At 35.9% G+C, this 12,482-nt stretch overlaps 2 protein-coding genes across 2 annotated transcripts; one reads left to right on the top strand and one right to left on the bottom strand.

The window, feature by feature from the left end:
- Nucleotides 1-12: 12 nt before the first annotated feature.
- PHYBLDRAFT_151946 (hypothetical protein) lies at nucleotides 13-477 on the bottom strand (the record flags this gene model as incomplete). Its single annotated transcript, XM_018432793.1, has 2 exons — nucleotides 13-315; nucleotides 415-477. The coding sequence occupies 2 exons, from the start codon at nucleotides 475-477 to the stop codon at nucleotides 13-15; spliced, it is 366 nt and encodes a 121-aa protein (XP_018285046.1).
- A 1,860-nt stretch (nucleotides 478-2,337) lies between these two features.
- PHYBLDRAFT_70360 (hypothetical protein) lies at nucleotides 2,338-12,419 on the top strand (the record flags this gene model as incomplete). The annotated part of the gene is made up of 31 exons (XM_018442266.1): nucleotides 2,338-3,628; nucleotides 3,694-3,928; nucleotides 4,053-4,193; nucleotides 4,310-5,033; nucleotides 5,143-5,311; nucleotides 5,416-5,775; nucleotides 5,885-6,208; nucleotides 6,293-6,368; nucleotides 6,511-6,655; nucleotides 6,748-6,930; nucleotides 6,999-7,022; nucleotides 7,079-7,169; nucleotides 7,318-7,432; nucleotides 7,549-7,782; nucleotides 7,898-8,774; nucleotides 8,852-9,001; nucleotides 9,067-9,241; nucleotides 9,380-9,433; nucleotides 9,496-9,572; nucleotides 9,691-9,769; nucleotides 9,810-9,850; nucleotides 9,929-10,026; nucleotides 10,126-10,312; nucleotides 10,411-10,551; nucleotides 10,642-10,718; nucleotides 10,818-10,896; nucleotides 10,971-11,234; nucleotides 11,311-11,405; nucleotides 11,456-11,724; nucleotides 11,835-12,284; nucleotides 12,394-12,419. 31 exons carry the CDS (start codon nucleotides 2,338-2,340, stop codon nucleotides 12,417-12,419), a joined length of 7,251 nt encoding a protein of 2,416 aa, XP_018285045.1.
- Between the last annotated feature and the right edge of the window lie 63 nt (nucleotides 12,420-12,482).

Raw genomic sequence — 12,482 nt, 5'->3', positions numbered from 1 at the left:
ACAAATAAATTGCTAATAATCTGTGGGACCTCTATGGGCATCAATCACAGCTTGGCATCTTCTCTGCATGCTCTCAACCAAGCGTCCTGCAGACTCCCTATCCAATGTGGCCCATTCTTCTTGTAGAGCCACCTCCAAATCGTTCAAAGAGTTGATGGAGACTCTTCTCTTGTCAATTCGCTTATTAAGAGTACTCCATATATTCTCGATGGGATTTAAATCTGGGCTTTGGGCAGACCAGAAGTCAAACCCACCAATCTGGTGGGTTCTCTTCCACCATTGAGAATATGCCCCTGTGTGGCAGCTTGCTCCATCCTCCCGAAGGATGAAACACCTTCTTTGACTTTCGGTAATTGCTGTGAACCAAGGATGAAAGGCTTATGCCAGGATATCAATGTATTTATCCTGGTTCACGGTTTCGTTCTTGATGACCTTTAACAATCCAAATCCTCCACTCCAAAAACAGCTCCAAACCATTACACCACCACCCCACTTCGCCGTAGCAATGATATGTCTTTCTTCGTACCTTTATCCAGCCTTTCGGAAGACGAGCTTTGATCCGTCGTTGCCCTCCAAGCAGAAACGAGACTCGTCAGACCATACCACACTAGACCATTGTTCATTGGACCAATTCACCCGTAACTTGGCCCAATGAAATCTGGCCTTCTTCTGTTCTTCTATCAAGCGAGGCTTGTGTGCAGCAATACAAGATTTGAAATCAAGACGCTTGACGTAGTCAATTACAGTGTTTCTGCAAACGTTGATTGACATTGATGCTAATGCCTTTCTGAGTTGATTATACGAGGTAAATGGATCCTCTCGTATAATCCTTTCTAGATGCCTTTCGGTTCTCTCATCAAATTTTCTGGGTGCGCCAGTTGATTTATGAGGCAGTGAATTTCCATAAACCTGTATGCGTTTCTTGATTGTTTGTACACTTCGCAATTTCATCTCAACAATCGCTGCAATCTCACGGAGTGTAATGTCTGTCTTTAGAAAATAGAAAAACCCCCAATATTTCTCTCCTTTTCGTGGACGATAAGAGCGACGAGAGCTCTTTCGGAATTTTCGAATAGGAATGCTGGTTTGATTAATGAATTTTTGAGCAATAAGGATTCGTATTGTGAAATGAGCATACAATTTTCTCTTTTTTGGGTTTTATTTAACCTTATTGTTTGTGACTGTATAACATCTTTCAAATTGAAAAACACGGCTTTATATAATTTTTGGTCTTTTTTTTGTTGTCTTTGTCAGGAGGAACACGAACCACTACACAGCAAAAAAAAACATGCTATATATATTCACTATATCACATATCATTTTTTTACACGCTCTATATATGAATATTCGGAATAAAGAGGTAGTTTCTATTGTTGAGTCTCCCATTCATTCTTAGCATGACGGGCAGCTGTCTCCATTTGTTCCATGAATTCCGTTTTTGCGCATGTGTCAGTATTGACACGAGACAGCAAGTTATTGTCATGCTGTGCAAGCACCATTTTCTTTGACTTGTCTGCATAGGCAGTTAATTCCATCTTGTACAATCCACAATCCAATGAGGCCATTGCAGGAGACAAGAAGTAGTAACGCGGATGAGCAAAACTTGAACCTGGCTCTGTGTTCTTAAGCTGGACTGCAGGTACAACAATTGGACTTGACTTTTCGCCTGGGTTTTCCAATTTTGCCTCAATATAAGGTTCTGGAGTCCCTACAGGACGATGCATTTGAACCAACCAAGAGTAACTACATAGTACATGTAACCAAGAGCAAGAGCAAGAGCAAGAGCAAGAGCAAGAGCAAGAGCAAAAATTATTATTATTATTATAATATCATTATCATTATCATTATCATTATCATTATCATTATCATTATCATTATCATTAGACACTTTTGATTTTGATTTTTTTTGTAAATGAATATAGGAAAAAGAAAGAAAGAAAGAAAACTTACTGTGCTCCAAGTTGTTCATTTTTGGCATTGATAGCGAAACTTGCTGCAAGATCCTCAAAATGTTTCGTCTTTTTAAAGTGGGGCTCTTTGACCTTTTTATCAAATAGACAACCACACGAGAAATTCATGATTTCTTGATGACGAGAACAATTATAAATTATAAATTATGAAAAGGATGTCGTGTTCCTGTCAAACTTAGTCTAAAGGCCATTCTTTCATTCACTCCTCTCTTTTTTCTTTTCCTTAAATAAAAACGTCACAAAAGTAGTCCCTTCAACCCTACTGCACTTATTTCCTTTTTTATCTTTATATATATACATATATAAATAATTAATTAATGCAGCTCATTCCTTGAATTAATATCCTATCTTTCTTTCTGGTTAAAAGATGAATCCTTCAGAAAGTGTGCCTGAATCGAATCAGTTGCTGACTGTCGATACAGCAACAGTATGGAACAATCGAGCAAGCTCTTCTTTCTCCAATGACCCCCAAAGCTTCAACAAGCCGTCTTCCTTTCTTCATGCTCAATATCCACCTCTGACTCGAGACAGGCTAAAAAAAAAGAATATGCTAGATACTCTTTTACACAAAAATAATAATCTAGAAGCTCCACAGGTCTCTCGTAGACGGAGTATATCAAACGGAAATATATCCCGTCGATTATACAACGATGATAATACACCTATCATTATAACCAACCGGATAACTGATCAAGAGAGTAGTCTTGATATGTCAGATTCAGACACATCAATTTTGCCATTAAATTCTGCAACAGCAATAGAAGAGCAAGAGCAAGAGCAAGAGCAAGAGCGAGAGCGAGAACAGAAGCAATTGAAACTCCAACAGCAACAAAAAAAGCGACAACGACAAAAAGAAAGAGGAAAAGGGAAAATGAAAATAAAAGATAAAGATAAAGCAAAAGCAAAAGGAAAAGGAAATCGGTCCATAAAATTCACCGACTCACACCTTACCCAAGACGATCATACAGAAATATTTGGTAGTTTCTGTAGAGAAAAGCCATATACTGAAGTCTCGAACCAGCAATGCAACACTTGTTGGCTAGATGGCACCAAAAGCTCACATAACCATACCCGTCAAAGTATAAAAGGAGATCACCAAAACAAAAACCTTCAAAGAAGTGTTGATATTGCCGATAGACCATCACGCGGATTCTCTGAGATTCTTGAAATATCATTCTCTCATCTTATAAAAAACCGGGTCTCAATGGGTCAATTTCGCCCATCGCCCACCAGCAGCTCTATCTGGATGAAATTGATTGACTATATTACAATGGCAGCCTCAAGGGTTTCGGATGCTCGGAGCTGTGAGCCAATATCTACAAGACCAGCAACAGAAGACATGCTGACTTTGTTAGAGTATTCCAAAAAAATATTTGTCCAGAATATTACCAGATATAATTTGTATAAAAGCAATAATAATACCAACAAAGACTCAGACTCTTCAGATTCCCGACTGTCCAATCCAGAGATCCACAATCTCAGTAATTGTGAAGATGAAAACATATCCTTTAAACCGCCAAATAAAACATATTCACAAACAAACACACTATCTATATACTCTCAAAACAAATGCAAAGGCAAAGACAAAGACAAAGACAAAGCAAATGTGAGCCTATTGACCCCAGTACATCCATTGGAAATAGGAAATTCCAAAATGGGTAAGTAACTTTTGTTGCTTATGTATATATTAATCCAAGCATATTCCTGATATTACCTAATATAGCCTTAAGAACCTTGCCGAATAATCAGAATCTTGATTGTGAAAATCATTTACCGGACTCACAGCCTCTAGTCTATTCCGAGCCTTTGTCAACCAAGTCGTACAAAAGTGGAAGACCTGATCCAAGACAAGACGAAGTAGATCCTAATATATGCATACATTTTGAAGGCTGGTCTTGTGGACTATTTGGTCCGAAATCAAAAGGACGTACCTGGCTGTGGAAAATAATTGGCTCAAGGTATGGTTTGCTTTTTTTTTTGTGAAAATGTTATACACTTATGCATTTATTTACCTGCTTCGTCTTCTTATTTTTACTTATATATATATATATATATATATATATATATGTCTTTTATTACTAGGTGGTTTGATCCGTTTATTTTTGTACTGTTGTTCATGCAATGGACGATATTGTCTATCACCTCAATTAATACTCCAGAAGAGAAAAATATATTGAGCATTCCTAGCCAACAGCTACTCTTACTGATTAATATAATATTTACGTGAGTAAACGCTATCAGGTTTATATATATATATATATGTGTGTGTGTGTGTGTCTATATCTATGCTTCTATACTAATTTATGGCTTATTTTAATATGGTTACATCAAACTTTAAGTTTTGAAGCCTTGGCAAAGATTATTGTTTATGGATTTGTTCTGACACATCATTCAACAAGCTGGTTTTTTCATACCGAACTTCAAATACTCTACAGCTGGTTTTTACGTACAGACAAATTAAAACACTTTTCAGATTCGACGAATACTGTCTCTGATAGCCATACATCATTACCGGCGTTTTCTTGGCACTTGACTTCCCCGAGAGATACCATTACTACTACTACTACTAGTAATATTAGATCTAAAGCCAGTGTTTCCCCATCGCCAGTAAAGTCTTGTATCAATGAACAAGTTCCTCCCTGGATTCAAGTTCCAAGATCACCATCATCTTCTTCTTTTCCTTCTCCTCCTCCTTCTTCTTATAGTCATCTGGATAAAACCCCTGGTGACCAAAGGCCATTTTCTGTAATTGAAGCAACTGACGACGTAAAATATCCTTATACACACACATCCGGAAAAATAGATCGTGGATTCAAATACGTCCCTTTGAAGTATAGGGATCAACTTGATACAGAAATCAAGGAAGGCTTAGATCACTTGAAAGTGGCCCACTCTCCATACCTACGTCGGATCGCAAATTTCTTGGATTTTGTAGCTCTGACATTTTATTGGATTGGGGTTGTTTGTGCAACAACTTCTACTTCTCCGAGACGTTGGTCGTTGATTCAAGGGCTTTCGTCTTTGAGAATCCTACGATTTCTTGTGATTACTAAAGGCACATCAGTAAGTACACAGCTTGTAATTATTTACCCTGAAAGTACAGTTAATGAACAATATATATATATATATATGTATCTTTGTGTGTGTGCATTTGTTTATTTGATCTAAACAGGTTATTATGCAGTCGCTCCAAACAAGTTTTGATATTCTTTGCAATGTTGTGGGGTTCTTTGCGTTTTTCATGCTATTGTTTTCTCTCTTGGGACTCTTTCTTTTTACCAATTCTTTCTCTCGGAGATGTGCTGTAATTCCTGACGGAAGGCTGAGCAAGGATATGACTAGTAAAGCACACAAACATTTAAGCACACCAGATGTTGTTTGACATTAATCAATCGATCAATCAATCATTTGACTTTTACTTTTATACTTTTATATGTATTTACAGATATTACCTATGTCAACCCAAGAACATCTTGTAATAGCTACTATGATCTTGACGGCAATAGACGGATGAACGTTTACGACATAAATATTGGAGAGTTCATTGATGTTATTACAAGGGATGGATATTCATGTCAGTCTGGACAGATATGCCTTCAAGACGAGAAAAACCGGCCTGGGTGGACCTACATTAGCTACAGTAACATATTTTACACAATGCTAAATATATTTACAGTGATCTCCACAGAGGGCTGGACAGATTTGATGTACATGAGCCAAGATGCGATATCTTCTTCTGGTGCAGTATTATATTATTGCTGCTGTATTTATTTCATGACATTTGTCATAGTACCTATGTTTATTGGTGAGTATCTTGGCATACTTAATCACGTACATTGGTATACTAACATATATGTGCGTGCATCTATCAATTCATTGATTAATTTATTGATTAATTTGTTTATTTGCAATAGCTGTTATTACCACCTCGTTCTCTCATGCTCGATGCAACATGCGTCAAAATATATTCTCAAGTCAATACCAGGCACCGAAAACGGTATCCAAGTCTATGCTTGAAAAGAATGGTGAAACCAATGACTTTGAATTGCATAACATCAGTGATTATGTTGAAGTATCGGTCAACCCATCAAACATATTATCATATTTCAAAAAATGGCTGGCTTGTGCTATTGAGAGTCGATACTTTTTATGGATCAGTAATACTCTTGTCGTGGCTAATGTTATAACAATGTCATTATACACCACTCACCTTGAAAAATCAGATATGGCATTGTTTGGTAAGTTAAACGCAGTATATACATATTTGTAGATGTCAAAGGTTAATTAGTTAAGTATTTCTTCTTCTTTTTTCATGTGTTTAGATTTTGTTGGGCGAATATTCACCTTTGTATTCACTGGCGAGATCATACTTCGAATAGCAGGTTCTAGTAGTTTCAAGTCATTCTGGAAACATTACAATATCCTTTTTACTTATACATATGAGACAAAGAAATACTTTTAGGAAAAGAACGGTATTGATAACAATCTATTTCTCTTTAACGCGGTGAAACTTTTGCTCTTGGGAATATCTACACAATAGAGCTGATCTCATCATAGTCTTAATTACTCTGATAAACGAGATTGACAATGTGCAAAATAGTCCGTTTCATTCGTACGTATACATATTTGCGGTTTGTCGATCTTATCGTCTAGTGTATATCTTTCCAAGGGTCTTAAAGTTACTGGTAAGCTAATATGTACAGACATATATATGTTTTAATAAGCTATTACTTAATTTCGATTGTATTCATTTTATTCTTTTATTTATTTTGTACAGGCAAGTGTAATTTCAGACGGACAGGGTATCCGGAACCTGACGTTCTTTACGTTCCTTGTTTTATTTCTACTGTGTCCGATATCAATGCAATTGTTCGGAGGTGATTTTGTACCAATCGAAGAGGTTGATGAGCCTGGAATGCGATTTGACAACTTTTATCAAGCCTTCTTGTCTCTTTTCCAGGTGAGTTATCTGCTGAAAGCATGTTGGATATGCTATGCTAATATACATTTATGCTTTTGTGATTGCAGATCATGACAGGAGAAAACTGGACAGTAAGCACGGACTTAAATATTTTGATAAAACTAATATTATTATTACTATTTTAAAGGATATTCTGTATGATTCAATGCATAGTCAAGCGTATTCTTCAATAGTATATGCTGCAGTGTACATGATAATTGTATACTTTGTAGTACATTGTGAGCTAACCTTATAAGCTAAACAAAATACCAATAATACTCATCAACAGTAACGGCAACAACAAATTATTCCTAACCATCTTCTTCTTTTTTCTTTTTTTTTTTGGTATAAAACAACAAGATATTGTACTTAACCTTTTTATTGCAGTCATTGTCGAGAACTTTGAGCTAGATGAATATCAAATTAGAGAAATACAGATCAAGAAATACATCCGGCACCACAGATGGCAACCAGAATACTACCGGATCGATTCAATAAGTCGGTAAGTTCTTTTACAGTGTTATTACTTTCAAATGGGCTTTTTGTTGCTGCTTTAAAGGATATAATAAAGTCTTGCTTATTTTATATGTATCTTCTTCTTTTCTTTGAAAAAAAAAGATTTTTGCTACCTTTTTTTGTCCAGAAAAAGAACCCAAGGCTCCACATAAAAAATTTACCCCAATCTCTTGTGTTGCCTTTGAACAAAGACAGATTTAAGCTGTTCTGCACAAAATATTACATTCAAAAATCTGATTTAGATGACGAAAATTTAGATGACTTTGAAAAACTTAAGAATAGAAGGAGATCTCAAGTCTATCTGGCTAAAGAGGTTGAAAGAAAGGCATCGATTGTGTAAGAGCATATAGTACACATGTTAGAAACATATTATTAGAATTTAAGCCGCAAGTAAAAAAAAAAAAGAATGAAGCTAAGCTAAGCTAAACTAGATAATATGTAACTCCAATAGATCAACCCTTAGTTCAAAGATCCATGCACCATTTCTAGGAGCAACTTATGATGAGGATGATGAGGACGAAAAGCCTTTGGTAAAATACGGGGATGAATACGAGATCAATGTTGCAAATGAAAACAAGGACGTTATCCTCGAAAATCTTGACACCTTCAAAGCACTATTCTTATTCGACTCTGACAATATCATTCGAAAGTCCTGTATTCGACTCTCGTCATTCTCCTTGTATCAGTGGACTATTATGGGGTTTATCTGTGCCAGTGCCGTTTTGAGCGTTTGGACCGATGAATTTTATCGCCAAAATGAACCTAGAACTACCGCTGTAGTAGAGATAATCCAGCACATTTTCTTGGGAATCTTTTGGATTGACTTTTTGGTTCAAGTGATTGCGGACAGTCTTATTGTACTTCCGGAGGCTTACTTGCGCAAAGGATGGAACATAATAGACCTCTTGATGCTGCTGGGCCAGACAGTTTGCTCGATTTTCCTGAGAGGAGAAAAACGCGGCAAGTGTCTGCGTATACTCCGTACCCTTCGTTCCATTCGGATCATGTACTATGTCAGCGGGATGCGAGTAATCTTTCTCGATCTTGTACATGTTTTTCCAAAGCTCTTTGATGCAGTTACGCTCAACCTGCTGGTCTTTATTCCATTTGCAATCTATGGCTCATACATATTTGGTGGCCGCTTCTTGAGGTGCAACGATGACAGTGTTTCTTTTATGGTCGAGTGTCATGGCGAATATCGATCTGTTGATGCAAGCACAAAGCATATCACTCTTCCACGAGTCTGGCATAATCCTTATGACTACTCGTTTGATAACTTTGGAAACTCTTTATTACACTTGTTTGAATGTGCCTCTGGTGAAGGATGGGTAAGATATATATATATATATATACATGTTTCTGGAAATAATTTGTTTTACCGTAATAAGCTACTAATACTTGCTAGGTATCTTCGGTCTTTTCGGCCATGAGTGTGCCTATTGAAAAAGGTGCTCAACCTAGATTTGACTGGAATTCTCCTTCGATATGGTACTCACTTTACTACATCTGCTTTATGTTTCTCGCTTCACTGTGCTCCATCCAGCTGTTTATCGGAGTAAAGTATTACTTGAGTAAATTCAACCAAAAGTATTCTTACTTTTCTTTCTCTATGTAATACAGGTCTTTTTGGAAATATTCAAGCAAAGGAGTGGGATATCGTCTCTCACTATCCCACAACGGCAATACAGAGATCTCCAAAGACAGCTTGCCCTTATGGGACCCTTGAGAAAGGTGGATCCACCGTTGGAAGGATCACTGCGAGAGTTTTGCTACAAGCTGATTGCTGAAAAGGATGGTAGATTTGTTAGATTTACTACGGGTGTTCTAACTCTAAACATATGTGGGTATTCAAGGCTATTATTTGTTTTAAACATTGCATGTTTTCTAGATGTTTAAGAAAGAGAGAGAGAGAAAATATTAATAATTTCTGTAGTAATATTTGCTTCTGAGCATATGAATCAACCTCTTTGGTTAACAAACTTACAAAGTATGCGACCATATTACAATGATCAGTGTTTTTGATTCTTTAATTTTTTTGCTGGACTTTAGATGTATTGTACATTTTATTTTTTGTACTATACTCGTTTGAGGCTCTTATTAAGCTGATTGGACTTGGATACAGAAAGGTAAGCTAATGCTTGTTGTGCTCTTGTGTCTGTGCGACTTTAATATGCTTTTAAAACAGCAGATATATTACTTTTCTAAGCCTTTTCTTCATTTAATTTTTTATTTATTTATTCGTAGTGGGCTTCTACCAAATGGAACATATTCGACGCATATGTGCTTTTTTTGAGTAATTTCAAGCTAAGAATATCTGGTTCTTGTGAATTACAGAAACTAATATAATAAATGGCTTTCATTAGTCTTTATCACAATGATAGCAAAACGTTTTACAGGAAATATGGTAATATCTTATTTTATTTTTTCCAACTTTAATCATCATGTCTATTATTGAACTTTTGTGATTTTTTTTTTGTTAAAGCCTTCTTTGGATATCCCATATAAGTTACTGCTTGTCGCAGTTGCTTTCCGCTTAGCTAAGAGAAGCGAGTCCCTGGATACATTATTACAAGCCATACAGTAAATATGTTTCAAAAATTATTAATGTCTATCTTTATTTCTTACATTTTGATTATTATTATTATTATTATTATATATTAATTATCTATGTATTCACAGAAAAGCATTACCTTCCATAATTTACGTGACAACAGCATTCTTTATTGTTGTTGTTTGCTTTGCCGTGGTTTTTCAGGAAGTGTTTGCTTCTACTCGATATGGTCCATACGGAAATCCTCATATAAATTTTCGTAGTCTTAAAACAGCCATGTTAACATTATTTAGAATGACAACAGGAGAAAACTGGGTAAGATTGAGTTACAAAGTAGTCATAGTAAAGAAGAAGAGATAGGGATAGGTCAAGACTAAACGAATAAATAAAAAAAATATTTCGTTTTTAATTAGGACTTTTTGATGCGTGATTTTTCTGTAACATGGCCAAACTGTGTAGATGAGAAAGACTGTGGATCACCTACAGCAGCATTTACACTATTTGTAATCTTTTATATCATTTGTACTTATATATTTGTAAATATTTTTACTGTGGTAAGTGTAATATTATCAATACTAATTAAATAAGCTAAATCTCACTTGAATTTCTCTGCTTTTATATATATATATATATATATATAAAAGATTGTTATTAGTAATTTCTCCTTTACATTTGACAAACATAATCAATTCACACTAATAACCCGGTCAGACTTGAGAAGGTAAATGTGTCCTTAATTGGCATACACACGCAGACAACAGTTTCCGATGAATGGTATCAACAATAAGTTTCATTTACATATATTTGTATTCTATTTTAGTTACAAACAAGTCTGGGCAGAATTTGATCCAAGAGCAACTGGGTACATCAGAAAAGAAGACGTCCCTGGTTTCTTGCGAGTATGTACTATATTAATATGATCATTTTTTTAAGAGAAAAATGTATACATATATTGATTGTTTGTTTAATGTAGGAGCTCAAAGGAACCTTGTCTATTCATATGTATAAAAGGGAGTATAGTATCCAAAGTCTTTTGGAAGCAAGTGATCAGATGGATGCAGACCTTAGTCATTTGGCATCAGTGCCACTCTCAGAATCCAGACTGGAATCTTCTTTCGGAGCCAATAATATATTAGGCGAAAAATTCTACAATTTTTATAAAGTAAATCAAAGGCTTGGTACCATGGATATGAAAGCTGTTCAAGAAAGAAAAAAGGCATACAATTTGGTATATCAGGTAAGCAAAAAATAAATAAATAAATAATAGTAAAATTTGATAGTTTAACTAGATTTAACTTTCTTTTTTTTTACAGGAAATTATGATGGTCTCTACTCGAAATGGAATCTCGTTTCATCATATGCTGGAGATTCTTGCACTGCGGCTTGTGGATATAAACAGGTCATTGACGTACGTACTATAGAACTTGTTGTTGTGTATATGCATGTATTTATCACTAGGTATCTATGCAGGTTTGACAAACTTGTGTACCAGACTCGAAGGCGACAAAGAGTCTTGAGAATGGTCGCCAATGAAAAAATCAAAAACCTAGTTAGCATGTTTATTTTACGCCGGCGATACCTACAGAAGCTCCAGGAGAAGCAAGTTTCCCAGGTCATTGACGTGGGAATATTTGACAATTGGAAAGACGGTCCAGATAGCCATTCAGCCCATTCTTCTCAAATAAGTCTAGTCAACGACAGCGCAAGTATGGATCTCAGCAACCACAGTAAGGAGTTTTGCATATATTGATAACCATTAACCCTATACTTTGGGAAATTCAAAAAAAAATTACTCATTTTTGCCCTTTTTTTTTCTCAAAAAAATAAAAAAAAAAAGATAATGCTCCTAAGATTGTTATTGATGAGCCAGGTGGCTGTAATACACTTAAGCGTATACCATCCCAGCTCGACACTCTCCTTCACCAACGTACCTTTAGGCAGCCTGCTCGACTTCCGACCGAGTCTTCTTCCCCAACAGCTGCACATTCAGTCCATACTTGTGTCGAAAAGGATGATTACCTTGCACCAAAGCCTGGATTAGCTTTGGTAGGCTCAGAGTCTAACAAAGGTTTATTGATTAATACAAAAGGTCACAGGAAAACCATTTCTCTTCACTGTTGGCCCAGATTGAGTGTCTTTCCACCTGAGAATTCCGACAGTCACCAGATGCCTCTGGTACCCGAAAGCACATTTGAAAAGTACTATACCATGGATTTGACTCTTGAAAGCATGACGACTGAAGATGCAATGAACCTAACGGATCAAATCAAGCAGACCAAATGGGCAGGTACAGTGCAGGGCAGTTCTGTTTGGTGCGACACAATAATAATAATAATAAAAAGTACATGATGCTTATTCACAAGATGTTATATTCTCAAATTTTATTTGTTTAATAGATATGCTTACAGAGCTTGATAATTAACATTGGAATTATACTATTTTATGCTATTGTTTTATATACATACCCAAGCCTGGGCGCTATTTA

Source organism: Phycomyces blakesleeanus (assembly GCF_001638985.1).
Source record: "Phycomyces blakesleeanus NRRL 1555(-) unplaced genomic scaffold PHYBLscaffold_32, whole genome shotgun sequence".
Classification (NCBI taxonomy): domain Eukaryota; kingdom Fungi; phylum Mucoromycota; class Mucoromycetes; order Mucorales; family Phycomycetaceae; genus Phycomyces; species Phycomyces blakesleeanus.
Note: the sequence above shows the minus strand (reverse complement) of the source record. Positions and strands in the feature narration are given on the sequence as shown.